This window comes from Rhincodon typus, chromosome 10 (genome assembly GCF_021869965.1).
Source record: "Rhincodon typus isolate 14 chromosome 10, sRhiTyp1.1, whole genome shotgun sequence".
Lineage (NCBI taxonomy): Eukaryota > Metazoa > Chordata > Chondrichthyes > Orectolobiformes > Rhincodontidae > Rhincodon > Rhincodon typus.
Window position 1 is genome coordinate 25133321 of NC_063341.1, and position 23616 is coordinate 25156936.

The 23616-nt window shown below is 39.9% G+C and overlaps 1 protein-coding gene across 1 annotated transcript in view; it reads left to right on the plus strand.

Moving 5' to 3' along the window:
• The window catches only part of hmcn1 (hemicentin 1), a 578667-nt gene that overhangs the window by 306758 nt on the left and 248293 nt on the right, over positions 1–23616 (plus strand). Inside the window, exons 29-32 of the mRNA XM_048602072.1 lie at positions 2298–2452; positions 16576–16854; positions 19164–19448; positions 20304–20409. Coding sequence (XP_048458029.1) covers positions 2298–2452; positions 16576–16854; positions 19164–19448; positions 20304–20409 — 825 coding nt within the window. The remainder of the gene's footprint in view (positions 1–2297; positions 2453–16575; positions 16855–19163; positions 19449–20303; positions 20410–23616) is intronic.

The window sequence follows — 23616 nt, forward strand, 5'->3', positions numbered from 1 at the left end:
CAGAGGAGCAGGAAGGCTGACGTTTCGGGTCTAGACCCTTCTTCAGAGAGAAAAAAAAAATTTTTTCTGAAGAAGGGTCTAGGCCCGAAACGTCAGCCTTCCTGCTCCTCTGATGCTGCTTGGCCTGCAGTGTTCATCCAGCTCTACATCGTGTTATCCCAGCCTATCCAGCCTATTTTTAGAACTCAAACCCTCCATTCCAAGCAACATCCTGGTAAATCTTTTCTGAACCCTCTCCAGTTTAATAATATCCTTCCTATAACAGGGCGACCAGAACTGCACACAGTACTCCAGAAGAGGCCTCACCAATGTCCTGTACAACCTCAACATGACGACCCAACTCCTATACTCAATGATCTGAGCAATGAAGCCAAGTGAACTAAATGTGTTGTTAACCACCCTGTCTGCCTGTGATGCAAATTTGAAAGAATTATGTACCTGAACCCCTAGGTGTCTCTGTTTGACAACACTATCCAGGGCCCTACCATTAATTGTCTAAGCCCTGAGCTTGTTACCAAACCAGTTGATCAGTATTTTACACACTCTACACCATAATATAACTGGCATTGGAAGGAGTGGACTGTTAGTTTATTGAGCCTTAGTTGAAAACAGGCAGAAGGGAAGGGGCATCACATTGTTCACCAGGGTGCAGCATGCAAATTGGAGCTATTCAGCCACTAAGATATTCCTGTCTCTGTTTCTTCCCATCTGCCCTCCACAACCAGATCCCCCATTCCCCTCATCCACCTTCCATCCTTAGGCTGCCTGAACCCCACACCCCTCATCCAGAAAAAAGGTCGGCATTACCTAGCTTGGCAATCATGATCTCCTGTTTGTAGGCCACTTTGCAGTGCCCACTATTGGGTTCTGTTGATGCTAGGACATCTAGAGGTTGGCTGGCTGTTCTTGAGGTTGGTGTTTTCACCCAGCTGTGCATTATGGCTGCTGGTGGGGTTCTTTCACTTGTGATGGCTACCAGCTAACTTCCCTCTGAGGGGACAAGCAGCCTGCACTCCCCACCTCTGCCAGTAAACACCAGCCCTATGAAATCATGGACACATGAAGCCAGTACACAGGGGGCTGAGATACAGTTTAATACTTTCTGCGTCTTTTCTAATGGTAAGGAACAAATCTTCTCTAGACATATGGCAGGGTAAAATTGACTTTTGGATTTTCAATCATAGTCCCATGCCCTGGCCCACTCCTATTACTATTGAACATGGATATGGCAAAAGTGTGTATCCTTGATATAGTTCTAATCCAAAATCATTTACCTTCCAGATCCTAAGACTTACAGCATGAATCTTGATTGTAAAATTTGAACATTGTTTTTTTCAGACATCTTGGTGCCTGATAATTTGCTGGCAGAAATAGTCATGTTTGTGAGAGCAAGAATAATGAAAAAAAAATATGAATTATCTCCATCAAGATTTGGCTTTGTCTTCATAATTCATGATAGAGCCTTTCTGGAGATGACTTTTTATACATCTCTGCAGTTTACAACAGTGCTCAGAAGAAGAGTTATTGTCATAGCAATGTGTATAATTGGGCACTGTGAAATATCTACCACCAATTGCTACACTTTTGATGAAGAAGATTGTTAATTGGAATTGCATATGTTTTGAGTAGCTCATTTCTAGAGATGATACAGGACAGATTTTGTAATTCCTTTTGGAGCCAGAACCAGTCATGTTATCTGATGAATCCACACCCCTTTCCATTTCAGTCACGAAAACAATTACTTAATCTGAACCATTTTAATGGTTTGAAGTTTTGTGAATTGCATAACTGGTCACAACAAAATGTTGCTTTCTTTAATTATATATGGAAGGTCTATAAACTGTAAATTTCATAGCACAAAAAACAAACTGAGCAAGAGAGCGAATGTAGTTAGAATACTGAATTGCTTCAAAAATATGACCATCAACACTTAATAGGTTCAGTATGACTTTGATGATTGGTTAGCATTGCAATTTATGGATTAGTGAGTGTGGAGTGCATTACTATCCAAACTAATCCAGCATTAAAATCTCTCATATGTTACCTTTAAAGGACAGGTTAAGCAACCAGAAGCACTGCGGTGCTGCCATGAAAACCAGGACTGTAATCTGCAGCATTTTTGCATTTTAAATGGAGTACAATTTCAGCAAATATGTCACACACTGGATAGTAATCATAGCCTTGGATGTTACCCCCACCTCCAAAATAAAATGAAAATATAATAATCAAATTAAGGTTTGTCTTCAGTTTGTGCAAAATTTAGTAATAACGAAAAAATTGCATTATTTACACAACAGGCTTTTGTTCCCTGGTGACATCAGCATGGAGATAAAAAACAAAGGGCAGGTACTATATATAAAGAGTGCACGTCTATCTGACCAAGGTCACTACCAGTGCAGTGCTGTGAATACTGCAGGAAAAAGATTCAAAGAATTCAAGCTCCATGTTTATGGTAAGTGCAGCTTTTCTCAGATGACAAGCGGGTTGTTGCTCCTGATTCGCATGATAGTATCTTGTGTCATAGTTAATTCTGGGGAATTTCTATCACTTCTTTCTATTCTCTACATTAGCTAACTGAACTTCAAGGTTGACATTATCAATTTTCTTTGCAACAGTTCAGAGATAGATCACAGGAGTGTGGGAACCTAAATATGGCTATCTAGCTGGATATTACAAATCTAAAGAACAATGTTAAGTAGCCAGGATTTTGGCCAAATATCATCATTTCATGACATGTTCAGCTCTACATGCTTTGAAGGAAATCTGACATGATTATTTACAATAATTAATGTCCTATGATGTCACTTGCAGGAGATCAGGTGATGTGCTTTAGCAGACTGAAGAAAACACAGTGACAAACCACTGTGTATGTTCCGCTGTCACAATGGATTTATGTTTATGTAGCCTTCTACTCTTGATGTTACAAAGACTCAGGCTAACATTGGGACAGTAAATGCTGCATTGACATTTTCATTCTGATACTGTCTCACATTTACCTAACTGTGAGGTGTTTCCACAAAAGTTAAAAAATATTAATCATGAAGGTAGTAAGGGAAAGGGGTTCACTGGCATGAATATAGGAACATTAAAACTGAGCAAAGAACTGCAGATCCTGGAGATCTGAAACAAAAACAGAAATTTCTGGTGAAAAGGTGGACTTTCTGAGGCCTTCCTGCAGAAGGTAGCATTTTCAGGACAGATGTGATGGAAACGGAGGAGCTGGGATGATGGGATGAAGACCTTCCGGGAAGCTAACTGTGGGAGTCGGTGGGTTTGTAATGGAAACCATTGCATCTGTTCTGATTATGCCACCTTCTGCAGGGAGACTTCAGAAATGTGCAACTTCAGTCTCAACTGAGGATTCCAGCTACTGTGGTCGACACTCTGGTCCACTCCTCCTCCATTCCCAACACCACCTCACACCCCCCATGGCACCTTTCCCTGCAATCGCAGTAGGTGTAACACCTGTCCATTTAGCTCCTCCTTCCTTACCATTCAAGGCCCCAGATATACATTCCAGGTGAAGCAGTGATTTACCTGTACTTCATTCAATCTAGTCTACTGTAATCACTGTTCACACTGTGGTCTCCTCTGTCTGCAAGAATGACCCCAGGCTTCAAGCACGCCAACATTTTCTGTTGTAGGTCTGCTGCAGAGCTCCAGTGAACCCCAATGCAAGCTCAAAGAACAACATGTCATTTTCCACTTGGGGACCCTGAAGCCTCTAGGCCTCAACATCAAGTTCACAACAAAGAACAGTACAACACAAGATCAGGCCCTTTGGCCCACCAAAACTGTGCCAAAACATGATGCCTTTCTAAACTTAAAAACCTTTTGTCTCTGTGTGGTCACTATGCCTGTATTCCCTGCCAATTCCTATATCTGTCAAGATGCCTGTTAAATGTGGCTATTGTATCTACTCCAACACTTCCTCTGGCAGTGCATTCCAGGAACTTACCACGCTCTGTGTAAAAAAAACTTCCTCTCACATCTCCTTTAAACATACCTCCTTTTTATCTTAAATCTACGTCCCTAGTAATTGACATTTCCACCCTGGGAGAAAGACTACGACTATCTATTCTATCTGTGCCTCTCATAGTTTTGTAAACTTCTATCAGGTCACCCCCTCATCCTTTGATGTTCAAGTGAAAACAAACCAAGTTTGTCCAGTCACACTTCATGACCAATACTCTCCAAATCAGGCAACATGCTGGTAAACTGTTTCTGTACCCTTTCCAAAGCCTCCTCATCTTCCTTGTAGTGTGATGACCAGAAAAGTACACAACATTCCAAATGTGGCCTAACTAAAGTTATGTACAGCTGCAATGTGATTTGCCAATTTTTATACTCCACACCCTGACTAATAAAGGCATGCATGCCATATGCCGCCTTGACCAACTTATCCACTTATGTTGCCACTTTGAGGGAACTGTAGATCTGTATGTTAAGATCCCTCTTTATGTTGATGCTGTTGAGGGTTCAGCCATTTACTGTATACTTCCCACCTGCATTAGACCTTACAAAATACATCATCTCACATTTGTATGGACTAAACTCTATTTGCCATTTCTTTGCCCAAGTCTTCAGCCTATCTATATCCTGCTATATTCTCTGGCAATCCCTCTCACCATCCACAGCTACCCCAATCTTTGTCATCCGCAAACTTGCTGATCAGGCCATCTACATTCTACTTGAAATTGTATGTATGTTATAGTGGTACCAGAAATGACCTCTGCGAAACACCAGATCTCCAGTCAGAAAAACACCCTTCCACTGCTACGCTCTGTTCTTATGACTAAGCCAATTCTGTAATCTTCTTACCAGCTCACCATAGATCTAATGTGACTTCACCATCTTTTGAATGGGATGTGTTGTTGCAGTTATACAGGGCCATGGTGAGACCACACCTGGAATATTGTGTGCAGCTTTGGTCTCTTTTTCAGAGGAAGGATGTTGTTGCCCTTGAGGGAGTGCAGTGAAGGTTTACCAGGCTGATTCTGGGGTTGGCAGGTCTGACATATGAGGAGAGATTGACGAGTTTGGGATTGTTTTTGCTAGAGTTCAGATGAATGAGGAGGGATCTCTTGGAGACTAATAAAATTCTAACAGGAGCAGACAGGGTAGATGCAGGGAGGATGTTCCCGATGGTGGGTGTGTCCAGAACCAGGCATCACAGGGTAGACAATTTACGATCGAGATGAGGAGACATTTCTTTACCCAAACAGTGTTCAGCCTGTGGAATTCATTACCACAGGAAATAGTTGATGCCAAAACATTGAATATATTGAAGAGGCAATTAGATTATAGCACTTGGGGCGAATGGGATCAAAAGTTATGAGGAGAAAGCAGGATTAGGCTATTGAGTTGGATGATCAGCCATGATCGTGAAGAATGGCTGCCTCCTGCTCCTATCTTCTATATTTCTGTGTTTCTATCAGCCTGCCATGAGAGACCTTGCCAAAGGACCTTGCAGCCAATATGTACTGGCCTACCCTCATGATTCGTCTTTGTCACTTCCTCAAACAAACTCAAATAAGTTTGTTAGACATGATCTTCCCTGCACAAAACCATTATGCAATAAGTCCATATTTTTCGAAATGTGAGTAAATCCTATTCCTAAGAATCTTCGCTACAAATTTCCCTACCACTGACCTAAGGCTCATCAGCCTGTAATTTCCAGAAATATCCCTGTTGCCCTTCTTAAACAAAGGAATAACGTTGACTTTTCTCCAGTCCTCTGGGACCTCTCCTGTTACTAAAGAGGATACAAAGATTCTGTTCAAGGCTCATGCAATTTCCTCACTTGCCTCCCTCAGCAGTTTGGGATAGATCCCATCTGGTGCTGGGGACTTGTTTACCTTAATGCATTTCAAAACACCCAACACCTTTTTCATATCTCCATGCCTTAGAATATCAATAAACCCCTTCCAAGACTCACCATCCAGCATGTCTTTGTCCTTTGCGAATCCCAACACAAAGTATTCGCTAAGGACCTCACCCACTTCCTCTGGCTCCACATATAAATTTCCTCCTTTGTGCTTGAGTGAACCTATCCTTTCCCTAGCCACCCTCTAGCTCCTTATATCTGTATAAAATGCCTTGGGATTTTCCTTAATCCCGTTTGCCAAGCCCTTTTAGCCCTCCTAATTCCTTGTTTGTGTCCTCTCCACCTATCTTCTCCTCTATCCATCTTCTATCCGCCTCCCCCTCTCTCCCTATTTATTTCAGAACGCCCTTCCCCTCCCCCGTTTCTGATGAAGGGTCTAGGCCCGAAACGTCAGCCTTCCTGCTGCTATGATGCTGCTTGGCCTGCTGTGTTCATCCAGCTCTGCACCTTGTTGTCTCGGATTCTCCAGCATCTGCAGTTCCTACTATCTCTTGTGTTCTTTCTGCTAGCTTTGTATTCTTTGAGGGTCCTGTCTGTCTTCAGTTTCTTAAACCTTATGTTTGCCTGCTTTTTGATTTTGAATAAACTCTCAATTTTTCTTGTCATCCAAGGTTGTCATCCTAGTTCCTGCTTAATGTTGTAGTAGTTAGCCTTCCCTCAATTTTGTATTTTCACCCGAGGACTACTCTTGCCCTTGTCCATAAGTAACTTAAATAATTATAGGCACTGTTCCCAAAATGAACCCCCATTGAAACTTTGACCACCTGGTTGGGCTTATTCCCCAATACCAGGTCTAGTATGGCCCCTTCCCTAGTTGGACTATTTACATATTGTTTCAAAAAACTGTTCTGGACACACCTAATAATTTCTTCCGAATCAACGCCTCTGCCACTAAGCGAGTCGCCGTCAATAAAGGGGAAGTTAAATTCTCCCACCCCAGTAACTCTGTTGTTTTGCCATTTTTTCTTAATTTGTTCACATATCTGTCCTTCTCACACCCGTTGGTTTTTGGGAAGCCTGTAGTACAATCGCATTGAAGTGATTTCACTCTGATTCCATCTTTCCATGCTTTTTACGCACCCCACACCCAGTCCTGATATGACATGGGTTGCATTTAGCACAGTCACGCATTCTCGTCTACTCCTAGGTCTATTATTACATTTTATAGGTTTGCTTTCAGTACAGCTCACCCATTCTGTCCTACTCTTAACTCTTAATATCACTCACTCACTCAGCTTTGCTTCCATCCTGGCCTACTATCCATATTGTCCTTGTTTACCTGCCCCTTCTATATCTCTCTCTGCGCTCCAGTACAACCTATCTGCTCACCTCACTCCTTCCTTGCCCCCCAACCTCCACCAATATTGTCTTCAGCATAAATACCACTTATTGCTAGCTGCTAACAATTGGGAACATTGTCAGATGTCACATGGCACCAGATTATAGTCCAACAGGTTTATTTGAAATCACAAGCTTTCAAAGCACTACACCTTCATCAGGTGAAGTGAAGGAAAGGATTTTCCACCCTAAACAAGTTAAAGAAGCTATACCCTACAAGTCCTGATCTGTTCAGACAAGGAGGAACGCGATGGACCCCTAAAGATGCTGAAAGACACCCTCATAAGAATGGGATGCGATGCTCAACTCATTGATCATGAGTTCTGACCTGCCACAGTGCAACGACCTCCTCAGAAGACAGACACAGGATATGACCGCTAGGGTACCGTGCATTGTCCAGTACTTCCCCGGAATGGAGAAATTACACCATGTTCTTCAAAGCCTTCAACATGTCATCGATGACAATGAGCGCCTGGTCAAGATCATCCATACGCCCCCACTTCTCACCTTCAAACAACTGCCAAACCTTAAACAGACCATCGTTCGCAGCCAACTACCCAGCCTTCGGGACAACATCGACCACGACACCACACAACTCTGCCACAGCAACTTCCACAAGACATGTCAGATCATTGACATGGATACTACCATTACACATGCAAACACCACCCACCATGTACACAGCAGATACTCATGTGACTCAGCTAATGTTGTCTACCTCACATGCTGTAGGCAAGGATGCCCCGAGGCAAGTTATATTGGCGAGACCATACAGACACTACAACAATGGAAGAATGGGCACTGCATAACAATCACCAGACAGGAATGTTCCCTCCCAGGCGGAGAACACTTCAGCAGTCAAGGACATTCAGCCTTCGATCTTCGGGTAAGTGTCCTCCAAGGCGGCGTTCAAGATACACAAAAATGCTGAATCACTGAGCAGAAACTGATAGCTAAGCTCCGTACCCATGAAGATGGCCTCAAGCATGATCTTGGATTCATGTTGTGTTACATGTAACCCCACCATACTGTTCTGTGTTTGTAAAATCTTCTTTATTGTCCTGTTTTGACACCACCACCTTGATAACTTATGATGTTTCTACCTTAGTTAGCTTGAACAGTTTTGGATGACTTGTTACTTTGGTTATACCTTCAGCATGCGATTCTTATACCTATCATGTTATTCAAGCCATTTGGTTTATCTCTTGTGCCACCTTATTTTCCATTCTTTTGTAATTATCTTTCTGCCTCGATTTATCGGATTTTTGGTCATCCCTTCACATACTATTCAGCTGTTGACACTTTACTCACACTGTCTGACACTTTTGATCACCTGCAGAGACTTAATATTCAACCTATCGACACTCCACTCCCACCATTTGTATGATCTTTTGCTCTCTCTGCCCATTGATGTCTCTTCCTATAAATTCTGTGCCCGTGTGCTTTTCTTCACTTCACCTGACGAAAGGGCAGCACTAACAAAAGCTTATGATTTCAAATGAACCTGTTGGACTATAACCTGGCGTCATGTGACTTCTGACCTTGTGCACCCCGGTCCAACACTGGCACTTCCACATTATTGGAACATTGAGAACATTGGTCAGGGGAGCAAAGAAAGACCTGGCGGGGAAAGAAACAGCACAGCAGTTGAAGCAAAACATAGTAAAAAAAAATCAGCAGCACATTAGTAAGACTGCAGCCAGATAAATTTTGGAAGTTATAAACAATACAATATTAGGTTTAAACCTTACATTAAACACATGACATAAAGCATTCTATCTGTCTATTCTAAAGTGCCTATGTAATTTTTCACAGGGTTAGATGTAGGTAACGTGCAAACTCTTCTCGCAAGGATAACCTAAATAAAATCAATAACTTGGATAAAAATCAGTAATCCTAGAAAAGCTAAGATAACACAATTGAATTTACAGTGATAGATGTACTAACCTCCAAAGGCTGAGACTGACTAATGGATTTCTGAGACGCTGATGAATATTGTGAAGAGTGAATGGGTACATAGCACTGGATAGAGGTGAATATGGTACAAATATTCAAAAATGATGAAAGAAAAGAGGTAGGCACCTACCTTCACAGATTCATTACCAACATTAACATTCCATGTAAACTTAGAGAATTGGTTGCTAGGAGTAAGTTTGAAGGTTACCTGTTCTAAAATGTCATAATAAAAAGCAATCAACAGGAATTCAGTATAAGCCCCTTGACTGTTTTGAGAAATTTTCAACATAAGGGGACTGCGGGGAATTATGGAATGATGTGCCTTTAGTTTCTAATCTTGAAGGTCAATACAAAAGGCTATTAAATAAATTCTAAGCTGTGGAATATCGATGTAAACATTGTGAACAGTTACAAAATTGCCTGATGAGAGAAGTTAGGTCAGAGTGGGGGAAAATATTGAGAATAAGGAAATGTACGTTCAAACTACTAAAACATAATCACAGAACTAGTATCAGGGACTTGATTTTCACAGAGCAAATAATCAACATGTAAGATAGTAGAATGGTCGAGGCAAAATCCTGGAATTTTTTTTAAGACCCAATTGGATTCTGCAAATGGAAAAACATCATTTCTAATGGAGATTTGCAACTGCTTCTTAAATTAGTAAAATCGTACTACTTTAGCTACAAATGATCGATGCAAAGGGAGAATGGCATAGTCGCAGTGTCACTGAACTAGTAATTCATTAGTGCAAGGTAATGGGTTCATATCCCACAAAAGGCATCTGGTGCAATTAAAATTCAATTTGTAAAATTTGGAATGTAAAGGTAGTCTCAGTCCAGTTACCATGAAACTATCATTGTTTGCTACAGAATTATTACAGAAATCCACCTGCGTTAGTACTTTTCTTTAGGGAAGGAAATCTTCATGATTCTCCAAACCCACAGCAAAGTTGTTGACTCTTAAATGAAATGGCCAAGCAACTGAAATAAAAACCAAAAGAACTGCGGATGTGATAAGTCAGGAACAAAAAAAAAGCTCAGCAGATCCGACAGCATCTGTGAAGAAAAATCAGAGGAAATGTTTTGGGTCCGGTGGCCCTTCCACAGAACTGGCAAGCCATTCAGTTCAAGAGCAATAATGGATAGGTAACCAATGTTGGCCATCCCAGCAAAGCTCACCATCCCATAAAAGAATAAGTTGAAAGAAAGGTTGTTATTGTTGCTGCAACTGCCTGTGCAGGCATGTAGAAAAGTGCCAGTATCAAAGAACAGGATCAATCAGATAAGTGTTTTTCAAATATGTTAAATTAATTCAGATCCTGGGATTGTGATTTGTTCACTGCCTCACACCAAGCACACTGCAATTTAGATCCCTCACTCCTGCACAACAGCACATTCCATCACTGTGAGTGACGTGGGGAGCAGGAGGGTAGGGTGTCAAGTGAAGCTATAAATGGCAAAGGTTCCTCTAGAATCAATGGCGCTGCATATGTGCATATGGCTGGAGTTGAGGCTGTCTTCTGGCTCCAGGCACACATCAGTAATGTTAGCAGTGCCAACTTCCTTCAACCAGTGTGTTTACAGGAAATGCACCAATTTTAGAAGAAAAAAAATCAAAGCTAGTGCAAGTGTACAGTCAAAATTAAATTGGTGTTGCACATTGTAAAATTCAGGTTATGTAAATCATTGAACCAATTAAAATATTTGTTTGGTCAGAATAATATATAGACAGACCTCCCATGTAACCACAATTGCACCACAAAAGGGAAGTAATTTAAGCTGTTTTTACATTGTGATAAAACACTACATAAATGGATTCTTATTCCTCAAATATTTCATTAAATAATCAAGTTGGAAATTGTTGAATGGAGAACCCTTCAGTAAGTAAGGATGGGAACTGTCAAGGCTGGTCTTTCCACCTGGAAGCCTTTGAGGCCCTTAAATGACTACTTTTGGACCTCACCCCGACATGGCTGGTATTCAAACTACTGGGAGGTGGAGGCAACCTGTGGCCCAGTGGCAGCCCATCTCCAGCAGAGGGATCTGAAGACAGTCGGGCGATGCACGGGTGAAGACCTCTGCATGTCTCTTAAAATGAACCCATGTGTCCTGCCTTCCCTCACTATACTTGGCCAGGCTGCCTTACCTTCATTGCCTCCAATGGGAATCTTCAGACTGGGCCGAGAGAGTACTGTCAGTGGCTACAGCTGGTACTGCCGGTACTGGAGAGCTGTTAGCCTCTCCCAGGCAGGATATCCACACTGACCATGAAGACCCAGCACCAATTTGTAAATTGGGTCAGGGGCTTTGAATTCCTGAGGTAGGATTACCATCAGCCCACCACTCCGAGCAGTAAACTCATCCCCCAAATGATTTTCTATTCTTTCATGAAATGCAGTTGCTAGTTGCCAGCATTTATTGCTCATTCCTAATTGCCGTTTGTAAAGTAGTGGTGACCTCTGTTCTTGAACTGCTGCAGTTTATGTGTGTAGACACAAACACTGTGCTGTTGGGAAGTGGAGCCCAGAACTTTGATTTACTGATAGCAAAGGAGCAGTGATGTAATTGCACATCAGGATGGTGTGCGGGTTGAACAGGAACTCATGGATGGCGGTGTTCCCATGCATCTGGTGGTTATGTCTTTCTGGGTAGTAAAGACCCCAATTTTTGAAGATGCTGTTGAAGGAACCTTGATGGAACCTACTGCAGTAAGTCTTGTAGATAGTACATACTGCTGCCACTGTGTATTGGTGGTGGAAGGAGTAAAAGTCTAAGCTGATGGCTTGGGTGCAAATCAAGTGGGCAGCTTTGTCCTGGAAGTTGTCAAGGTTCATGAGTGTTGTTGGAGCTCATCCAGGCATGTGGGGAGTATCCATTACACTCTGACCTCTGTGTTGTAGATGGTGGATAAACATTGGGCATTCGGGAGGTGAGTTATTTGCTGCAGGACTCCCAGATTTTGGACTCAATTTATGGTCAATGGTGACTTCTAGGATGTTGTTAGCAGGGGATTCAGTGATGGTAATGCCATTGAATGTTAAGGGGAAATGATTAGATTCTCACTTGTTGGCAATGGTTATTGCCTACCACTGGCATGGCACGAATATTACTTTCCACTGAACCCAAATCTGGATGCTGTCCATGTTTTGTTGCATATGAACATGGACCTCTTCAGTATCTGAGCAGTTGTGAATGATGCTTATCAGTGAACATCCCCACTTCAGATGAAAGGAAATAAGAAACTGCAGTCTTGAAGACAGAGAAAAAAATGATTATTCACATGTACTCATTCCACAATTCGTCAACTTTGTTCTCATCTACTCTATAATGAATCATTGGGGATCAGTTAGTTCAATTGGCTGGATAGTTGGTTTGTGATGCAGAGTGATGCCAACAGTGAGAGTTCAATTCCCTCACTGGCTGAGGTTACCACGAAGTATTCTCCTTCTCACCTGTCCCCTTGCCTGAGGCATGATGACTCTCAGATTAAGCCACCATCATGTCTCTCTCTGATGAGAGTGCAGCCCTATGGCCTGTTAAGACTATGGCAAGTTTACCTTGTACTGGAATTCCTCTTTTGTTGATGTACATGTAAAGATTGGAATTTACAAATACTTTTTAATAGAGTTAAAATACAAGTTTATATGATTAGATTTGTTTGAAAGTTTGCAAGAGCTTGATGTTCAACTGTTATCAGGTAAATATAGATATGTGGGAAATTTTGCAAATCACAAAATGCCTCCCAATCAGTGGGAAAAAGGGATTAAAATGTGAAGGGAAGTCTCTGTAAATGGAAGCAGGTCCCCTCATGCTACGGTCAATGTCAATTCCATTCTGACCAAGTGCTATTCATGATACAGAAAAGGTGAAAAAAGTAATGATTTAATTAAAGAATCTAATAATATGTGTAGGAAGACTAACATCTGTTATGCCTATAGAAAGCTAGATTCTTGCACTTCAAAAGGAAACCAGATGTTGCTTATAAAGAATAATAGTCACAATATAGATTAACCAAATATCAGATGAAAAACAGCTGGATAAATTTACATCATGCTGACTGACAAAAACAAAAATGCTTTAGATCATTGTGCCCCTTGGATATCAGAGACCAAGTCCAATGAGTGCTTGAAATTAATGTTTAACTACAATATCATGCTCAGCTGTTGCGAAGCCCTCATTTAATTGTTTCATTTCTCATTGTGGATTACATACTTGAAATTAATAATTTTGCTAAGACCTAATAGAGAAAAACGATCCTTTGAGAAATTGAATATCATTTGTCTGTTGAGCCCGACACATGACTGATATTCCTTTGTCTAAATGTGGTGTGGCATAGGCATATTTATGTGTAAGAATCCCAGTCACAGCAGTCCAATACTCAGCTATATAGCCCACCTACTCGGCAAAAGTATTGGACAAGTAATTTTAAAAAATGAGAAATCCTCAGCAAATCATTTAAATTTGCTGTTGTGTGTAAATTAAATATCAATGGATGTGATCTCTGTCTTCCCATGATGAAAAATGACCATGCATTGCATTCCACTGCTACCCCAAATATGTTCATGTTTTCTTGATTTTGTATCCAAGCAAAAGACCGCTATTGTCCGAACATGATAAAGCATGGTGAAATAATATGTGAACAATAGAGATATGTCTGCAAGTGTATTTTTTACTGTATCTATACAGTAAACCAAGGATTCATGACAGTCCCTGGCATCTAATTTCTCAAATATGGGAAATATAAAAAATATTAAATGTCAGGAAACCTACAAGTAATTGCAAGGCTACAGCATAAAAAATGCATTTAAAATGGAAAATACAACGGGGGAGATAAGACTTTTTGCATAGCAATTTGCACTGCCTGAAGAGTACAGTGAGGCAGAGAGAATTGCAACTTTGAATTGGGTATATCCTTAAAAATAAAATATTTTCAGGGCAATGGAAAAGAACGATGGATTGGAACTAGTCGTCCTTTCAAAGAATTGAAAGAGTTCAAAGATTCTAAGATTGCTCTTAAGATTCTATTATTTATATTGTAGTTCTACCAACAGCCACAGGCTGTTGTCAAAGTTCACTGCAGCATGCCGCAACCTGCCACAATCTCTGCCCATTGACACTGCAGGACTCCTTAGCAGAGATCATGGAATATTTCATAAATATATGCATGGCTGTGAGACTAGAATTCCCATGACAGACAAAATATCCTAGTTCTGCAAAAATTATATATCTGAGCTAATACAGTTAACGCATGCATTGTTTATATCCGTTATTTTATTAGATTATATGCAGGTGACATTTTGTTGATTAGGAATATTTATATATCAGGTTGAAATACAATCCTGGTAATCTGAAAAAAGATTGAAAATGTTGGAAATAATGAGTGGGTTATTAGTACCTTTAACATTTCAAATAGGATCTTTCATCAGAATTTATTTGTGAACATTTCCACTATTTTCAGTTTTTATTCCTCATTTAAGTCAAATCAATTTTAAAAATGAATGGAATATATGAAGGATATGTATACAGATGGATTATCTAAGATACAGTAGCTGGCTGATTGATTAAATACATCCTACTTTCAGGGAGTCTTTCCCAAAGTTATTACAAATTGGACAGCTATTGTTGTTTTACTTAGTGGAAAATTGAACAACATGCAACCCAAATATCCCAGTAAACAATGTCAATGGGTGGTACTCATTACTATTAATGTACATTTGCAAAATTAGTCCTGATAGTTTCAGTCCTGTTGTGACTGTGGAAATGACATTTGTGAAACATATCTACTCTAAAATGAAAAATAAAGGTTCTTTTGTGGTCGGTTAAATGATGTTGCTTATTTTGCCAATTTTGAAATTTAAGCAATCTTATTATATTGGTCGTAAGTTAATTATTAGATTAACATCAATAAATACACGCTCAGTTGTATTTCAAAGTTAAGGAAAAATCACTTCTTTGAACTCTTGTATTAATTCAACTCCCTTGTGTAGTTTGGGTAGATTTCATGTCAACAGAGTCTTGATGTTTGGCTGATCAGGATATTTAGGTAGGCCAAATGTTAACATAGAACTGAATATCTTTTGACACAAAATCACTACGTTACAACCTACATTTTCATATCCGGACCTGGGTTGCAATTAGGTCTAAAGAAGTGGACTGAAAATTTCCTCTCTCTAGTAGCTGCTGAGGGCCTAATTGTAATATGTTTTTATGTTCTGTCCCCAATTCCTAGTTGGTAGCAAGGTCTAGCTTAATATTTAGCGTAACATTAAATACAATTGTACAGAAACTGGCATTGTACTGATGTTCTGAACAACAGTGCTTGTAGATCTAGCAATTGAAATTCCATTTTAATGGATCACTACTCTGATATTAAGAACGATGTTTGTGTAATGGCGAGAAATCTTTGTCCAACATTTAAGAAAAACTTGTATTTAAACTTGTTTTATCACATCTTTCAAAGCAATAATAAGGCCTCATAAGAAGATACTATTAACAACAGAGATAAATTATTAGACTGCTCTTGGAGTTGTTTGAGAGAAGAAAATCAAAAGAACTAATTGTTGATCTTAAAAGGTGCCATTCAATTTGTAACTTTAATTTGAACCTTGGGAACAGGCAAGTATGAACTAATATCTCATCCAACATATAGGTAATCTTAAAAGTACTTGATGCAAATGCAAGATTTAAAAATGTGAGAAGCATTGTTTCCCCGATGCTCAAGCATCTCTTTTCTAAATACAAAGAAATGAAAAGATTTATCCTTGTAGACCAATGCTGGCCATTAACGACTGAGCAGTTGGTTGTGATGTGACTTTATCTGTCATTATAGTAACTATCTCATCATGCATAATGCTTCAGTTCATAATGACCTGGACCACATGGATCACAGACATTAACAGCTGTTAACAATAGCTGAATGCTGTTGTTAGACTTTAGTTAATAATGCATGGAATTTGGCTCATTTAGTCAGTATCCAGTTTCTGCTACCTTACTCTGGGGCACTAAAGCTAAATAGCTCCGCCTCACCTGTGATGAACCAACTCAGGAGATACAAGGAATTCAACTTGAGGCTTTCCTGTTCTTTATGAATCAGTACCATACCATGTGGCGTAATTACTGAGTTGCCAGGCCAGATCACCATATATGTTAAAATTTGTCTCCTTAGACTGAAAGTGTGGTTCCAATATCGTGCTGATAAAGACAAGGTAAACTGACTGAGTAAGGTCTGATAATTTTAAATATAAGTAAAAGCTGAAATATGTCACTACCTTCTCTAAAACTGAAGGTGTAGATTCTATTGCTGGGTTGCTGCATAATCAGAAACTGTAGAGCATTTATTTCAATTTTACCTCTTATTACATTGACACTGCTTTCTTCTCATTTTTCCAAAAGTCCCACCAAGTATCAAAGGTGGTAACATCACAACTGACCTGACAGTTTTGCTGAATCACCCTACAACCTTGGAATGTGAAGCTCGTGGCATTCCCCTGCCTGCTATAACATGGTACAAAGCTGAACGACCAATCATCTCTAGTCCCCACGCTACATATATTAACAGAGGGCAATTCCTTCAGATCCCCCAGGCCCATGTATCGGATACAGGCCAGTATACTTGTCATGTCACTAGCATTGCCGGAATTGCTGAAAAACACTATGTGTTGGATGTGTACGGTAAGAATTTGCCTCGTATATTTCTTTATCTTTTATCCTTCTCCTTCATTTTGTAAGCTTGTGTTTGCAGCCAGGCAAGCCAATAAATATTGATTCAATTTTGTTGCATCTCTTAAGGCAATTTTAGCCTACACAAAAAAATGTTGTTTTCTTGCAAATTTAGGAAAAGATTAATATATTAGGTATCTGTACTCCCATTTCCAAGTGAGATGAGGCATATTTCCCCCTAGAAATGCAGGAGAGAAGAGTTTAGACTTCACCAATGGTGATAGCACTGATTGCAGTGTTGGACGAGTCTGATTTACGATGGGCAATTTTTTTTTTGCTTTACTCCTTAATCTACAATTCTGTGTTTCCAACTATTTCACATTCTAATTTCACGAGTAGTGTAATTAAACACAGAAAGTGACAATGTGCAAAATTTTCTTGGGGTTTACAAAGATATTGAGGTTTCGACCATAGATGGCACAGAAATTGTACGTTGTTGTATTGATAAATTTATTGTTCAAGATAAATAAAAGATTCAATTGTAATAAATTAGCAGTACAAACAAATTTAAGGAATGTGTCACATTTAAGTAAAATTCACAGTTTTGAATATTACTGCTCTGTGCTATCTTCTATTCCTCCTCACCCCCCACATTTTTCTTCCATTACTTCCTAAATGTAATGGACTCAGTGCAATGTAGTTCCATGGGTAATGGCTATCATGTAATAACTCAACAAAATAGCTATTCTTTTTGTTTGAACCTATGAGCAGCAGAAGAAGCCTCAGAGTGTGGGGTTGCCATGTTCTCACCTGACATGCTTACCCAGTATGGACAGAATTTTAATCTATTAAGTACCTGTCACACTCTCAACACCATAAGAAACAGAATAGCTATTCATTTCATTGCCATTTTTAGGATCTCAAGCTCCAATAGGCAACTATATTTGCTGACAGAGATAGTAAGAACTGCTAATGCTGGAGTCAGAGATAACACAGTGTGGAGCTGGAGGAGCACAGCAGGCCAGGCAGCATCAAAGGAGCAGGAAAGCTGACATTTCAGGTTGGGACCCTTCCTCAGAAAGAAGGAGGAGGATGATCCCGACCTGAAACGTCAATTTTCCTGCTCTCTGATGTTGCCTGGCCTGCTGTGCTCCCCCAGATCCACACTGTGTTATATTTGCCGAAAAACAACAATAAGTGCAATTCAAACGTTATTGGCTGCAAACTATTTGGATCAATGGCAACATGGAAACAGCTATAAAAATGGTGCAAGTTCTTTTTCTTTTAGGATGTTTCTGAGTGTCTCAAAGTAAATTGAATGCTTGAATTCCAGTCATATAAACCAATTTGTATACAGTGCCAATTTATAATCAGCAAATCAAATGAATGACCAATCGTTTTTAGTTGAGGAATAAGTATTTGTAATGGCACTAGGAGAACGCTCCGTTCTTGTCAAGATAGTTTCTGGAAAGGGAACTATCTGAAAAGGAAATTTGGATAATTTTTACCTATCTCCACAGCCAGTTTGCATGAAGGCTAATTAGAATATTCCAGCCAGTTTCAGTTTTTTCAGCACAGTTATTTTAATATGGTGATTCATGCTTAGTACCATGATTCCTATGTGAACCATTTGGGAACTAACTCAATGAGTCAGATTTTTGGTAAGGTCATGATTAGACCCAACTTTCACTCTGGGGTGGCAGGATGGGATGAAATCAGACCTGCTGACATGTGACAAAGTGGGTTGCTTTCAAGGCCACCTTAATTCCTCTTGTCTGGCCATATGCTTTAGAAGTGTTTAGGCTCTCTGACCCTCACTTCTGACAGCCCCATTCCTCTAGGCCTCTCATAACCCTGTTCCACCACTATCCTAAGTTAATATGCTCACATCAAATTTAGATAATCTTTTAATAACCTCTTTAAATGGCCAATCAAATTGTGAACGCAGAATCAGCTACTGAGATAATGGTGCTTCTGAAACTCGGCCAACTATTGATGATGAACAGTCCTTCATGAAATGTCAAAAAAAGTTCTGTCGACACTGTAGGACAAAATGGCAATTTACTTTGTAAATACACAAGATGGCTTGTCAACCAAAGCAATATCGCATAGGGACTTTTTTTGAAAAAACTCTTTGTCAGATTCAGCCTATTTTTTTCATGTTGAAAGAGGAGGAATTGTTTTTAAAATGCCAGTCCTGTTAGAAACGGAAATCTAGTCTATGCATCCGGGTCCTGCCCACCATTTCATTCTAAAAGTCTGTAGTATTAAAAGTGTATTTAAAGGGTATATTTATTCTGATGTCTAAATTTATTTTTCAGTTCCTCCTCACATTGAAGGGGGACGTCCCGATGGTCCTCTGCATAAGAAGGTCTCTGTCAGTAGCTCAGTGGTTCTGCAGTGTGACGCATCTGGTTATCCGCCTCCTGTTCTCACATGGTTGAAGGATGGAGTACCGGTGAAACCTAATGATAACATCCGTGTCCTTCAGGGAGGCAGAAAGTTAGAAATCCTCAATGCATCTGTTCCTAATGCTGGTGGATACATTTGTGTGGCTAGCAGTATTTCTGGCGAAAGCAAAATAGAGTACACCATTGATGTTTTGGGTAAGGAGATAAAAGAATTTATGGACTAATTCTGCAGCCTCCATTCCTATCAAAATGCAAGAACAAATGGGGTCAGAGATAGGAATTGAACTCTAGCCTGATACTAACTCTCTACGGGCATGAAAGTAGTTTTACCACTTACGATGAACATCTGTCTCATCATTGCTGGGAACCTTGATCACTTTAAAATGAATAATTTTGTTGGAAGGTTTTGATTATACTCAGCCAGCTTATTATATAAAGGTGCTTTGATCTATCCTTCACTCAGTTAAAATTCTTCTAACAAATATTAATATTGGCGTAGAAATTAAGAGAAACATTTTTTCATTTGATCTTCCTTTGAGTGAACATTAAGACATCTCCACATCTGTGCAATAGCACTTAAGCCATAGTCAATGTCATTTAAACTGTGGACCTAATTTCCCATAAGAAAAAGTTATTCTTTCACTCACCCTTTGAGGCTTATAGTAGTAGATTGGCCAAATCTAATTCTTACTTACTATTCAAAGGGTATTTTGAACACAAACTGTAATGTTTTTACATTTACTCTTCTTTATAATCTGGATAGATTGATTGCAAAATATGATCTCTGCTATTTTTATGGGTAAGAAAATATCAGCAGCTTAAAAATGGAAATGGATACATAATATTAGCAGACGTTAAAATGGATGGTAATACTTGTTTATAGAGCATATAGTTGGAATGAACAAATAACAGTATGTTGCAATATTCTGCTGCATTCAATGGAATGTAGACAGTGTTTCAAAAATGAGTTTTAGTTGACTGGTTATTTTGTATAGCACTATCCATGTGATTTGGATGCAACAAAGCTCTTTTTTTCTGCATTTTGTACAGTGCCACCAAATATAGAAGGAAATGATGCCACAGACACCACTGTAGTTGTCCACAATCCACTGGAACTCAAGTGTGATGCAAAAGGAACTCCTCCTCCAAATATCATGTAAGACTTTAGCAATAGCAAGTAATACAAAAACAGACAGTAGGAGCTTCTTTAAATACAGAAAAAGGAAGAGTGAGGCTGAAGTGAATGTGACCCCCTTAGAGATTGAGTTTGGGGAAATAATAACAGGGAGCAGGGAATGGTAGAGGAGTTGAATAAATACTTTACTTCGGTGTTCACAGTAGAGGACATTAATAGCATTCTAAAAATACTAAATAATCAAGCGGTAATTTATTGGGGGAAATAAATACAACAGCAATTAGGTTAAAAAGTACCAGGGAAACTAATGGGCCAATATACCGAAACGACCCCTGGACCTTGATGTGTGGAATGTTAAGATAGTATACCAAGTAGCTACAGGGATGATGGATGCACTGATAATAATATTCCAAAAATCCTTAGATTATGCAAAAGTCCCAAACAATTGGAAAACTGCCAATGTAACACCCTTATTCAAAAAGTGATGTAGACAGGAAACAATAGGCCAGTTAACTTAATTTTTTTTATTCCTTCACGGGATGAGGGCGCCACTAGCTAGGCTAACATTCATTGGCTGGAGGGCAGTTAAGAGTCAACAACGTTGCTGTGGGTCTGGAGTCACATGTAAGCCAGACCAGATAAGAATGGCAGTTTCCTTCCGTAAAGGATATTAATGAACCAGGTGGGTTTTTCCTGATAATCAACAATGGAATCATGGTCATCATTAGATTCTTAATTCCAGATTTTTCTGTTACTGAATTCAAAGTCCACCATCTGCCATAGTGGGATCTGAACCCAAGTCCGAGAAATATTCCTGGGTCTCTGGATAATATGACTAGACAATCCTCTCCCCAATATCAGTCATTGGGAAAATGTTAGAGTCTATTATAAATGATACAACAGCAGAGTGTATAGAAATGCATAACGTAATTGAACAGAATCAGCATGGCCTCATGAAGGGGCTGTCATAGTTGACAAATCTGTTACAATTCTTTGGGGAGATAAAAAGCAGGATAGATAGAGTGGGATCAGTAGAATATATTGCGTTTCCAAAATGTTTTGAAAAGTTATTGGGTGTAAGGGGCTATTTAATAAGATACAACCCCATGGAGTTGAGGTTGATATATAAGTATGGATAGAGGATTAGCTAACTAATAGAAGACAGACAGTGAGTATAAGAGTGGGGAGGGGCATTTCAGGATGGCAACCTGTAACTAGTGGAATGGAAATATATATATGTTGACATTGGAGGCAGTCCAAAGAACATTGACCAAATTGATCCTGGATATGGAGGGATTTTCTTATGAGGAGAGGTTGAGTAAGTTGGGTCTGTACTCATTGAGGTATAGAAGAATGAGAGATGACCTTTTGGAAATGTACAAGATTCTTAGGAGGCCTGATAGGTAAATGTGGAGAGTTGTTTCCACTTGTGTGAGGGCCTAGGATCAGAAGGCATAATCTCAATGTAAGGGGCTGCCCTTTTAAGACAGAAATGATGACTTTTTTCTCTCTAACGGTAGTTAATCTGTGGAATTCTTTACCGCAGAGAGCTGTCTAGACTGGGTTGTTCAGAATATTCAAGACTCAGCCAGATTTTTAATCAGCAAGGAAATCAAGGGGATGGGTAAAAGGCAGGAAAGTGGAATTGAGGATTATCAGATCAGCCATAATTTCAGTGAATGGTGTAGCAGACTCAAGTGGTCTACTTCTGGTCTTATGATCTTATTTGCAAATACTGGCATCACAAATTAGACCAATAGTGATGGTGGTGATAGAAACCATAAAGGTGGAGTTTCACCATCAGAAAATCAAATAGTGATAAAGACATCATCATCCTTTTGCTATACTAAATATTTTTACATATAGGGTAAAAGGTAAAGTGGTCATGGTCCTACTGGACCGTAGGGCTGCTCTCTCATTAGAGAGAAGTAACTGGTGATGGTTGGGGTCACCACACCTGAGGTGAGAGGTGAGACTGAGAAGAAGAGTCCTTCAGCGTAACCTCGACTGGTACAGGAATTAAACCCATGCCGTTGGCATCATTCTGTATTGCAAGCCAGCCATCTGAGCTAACTGACCCCCAAACACGCATTGGGTACAGTTGACATCAATAGAGATGGTGGTTGGAGGACTTACTGTACATTATCCACATTAGCTCCCAAGATGGTAGGTGCAGAAGCAACCAGTGACAACTTGTGGTTGGGGTAGAGTGTTGGCATCCATCCTTCTTTCTATACTGGGTGCAGGGGCCTGTTGATGAGCACTTAAAGAGGATGAACCACTGGTGAACCATGATAACACAGGTACTTAACAACAAAATATGGTTTATTGTATGATAAGCAATAGGTGCAAGTTAAATTTATCTTGGTGATAATGTCTAACTAGCCAATCAGGAGCAAGAAGTAATACATCTGTCCCATTAAAATCTAGAGATGAAGTCCTTAGTTCTCCACCCAGGACTATGTGACGTTATCAGACCTGGTTTGAAAAGACACATTTTGGCCGTTGAGCACAGTAGGGCTGCATTATAGGGGTTGTGGTCATTTGACTGTTGATAGCTGCCACCTGATGCCTCGGATCATCATAGAATCCCTACGTTGTGGAAGTAGGCCATTCGACCCTTCGAATCTACACTGACCTTCCCTACCCTGCATTTCCTACCTAGCCTGACATCCCTGGACACTATGGTTAATTTAGCATAACCAATCCACCTAACCTGCACATCTTTGGACTGTGGGAGGAAATAGGAGTACCCAGAGGAAACCCACACAGAGACAGGGATAATATGAAAACTCCACACAGACAGTCACCTATGGGTGGAATCAAACCCACATTCCTAGTGCTGTGAGGCAACAGAGCCACTGTGCTGCCATCATGGGAGGTGTTTGGCTGCTGTAATCTACAATAGACACATGGGATTAAAGTTGGCATATTCTTAGCAAATGCATTTCCAAAACATGTTCCTCAGTAACCCAGACTCTTACCTGTGTCTCATATCTGCTGCTGAAAAATGAATGCTGAGCTGTAAAGGCTGCAATGATGTTTCCAACAATGAAGCTTATGACTATTGTACACCAATTCCACACAAATGGGAATACAAATGAGCAGTTTATGAAAACCAGAGAAGGCCACTGTCACGTTTTTTCCGAAGGAAAATATTCAGGATATTTCAGACTGTTTCAAACAAAAGTTTCCTGGTTCCAATTTTTACAGGCTAATGTGTTGAAA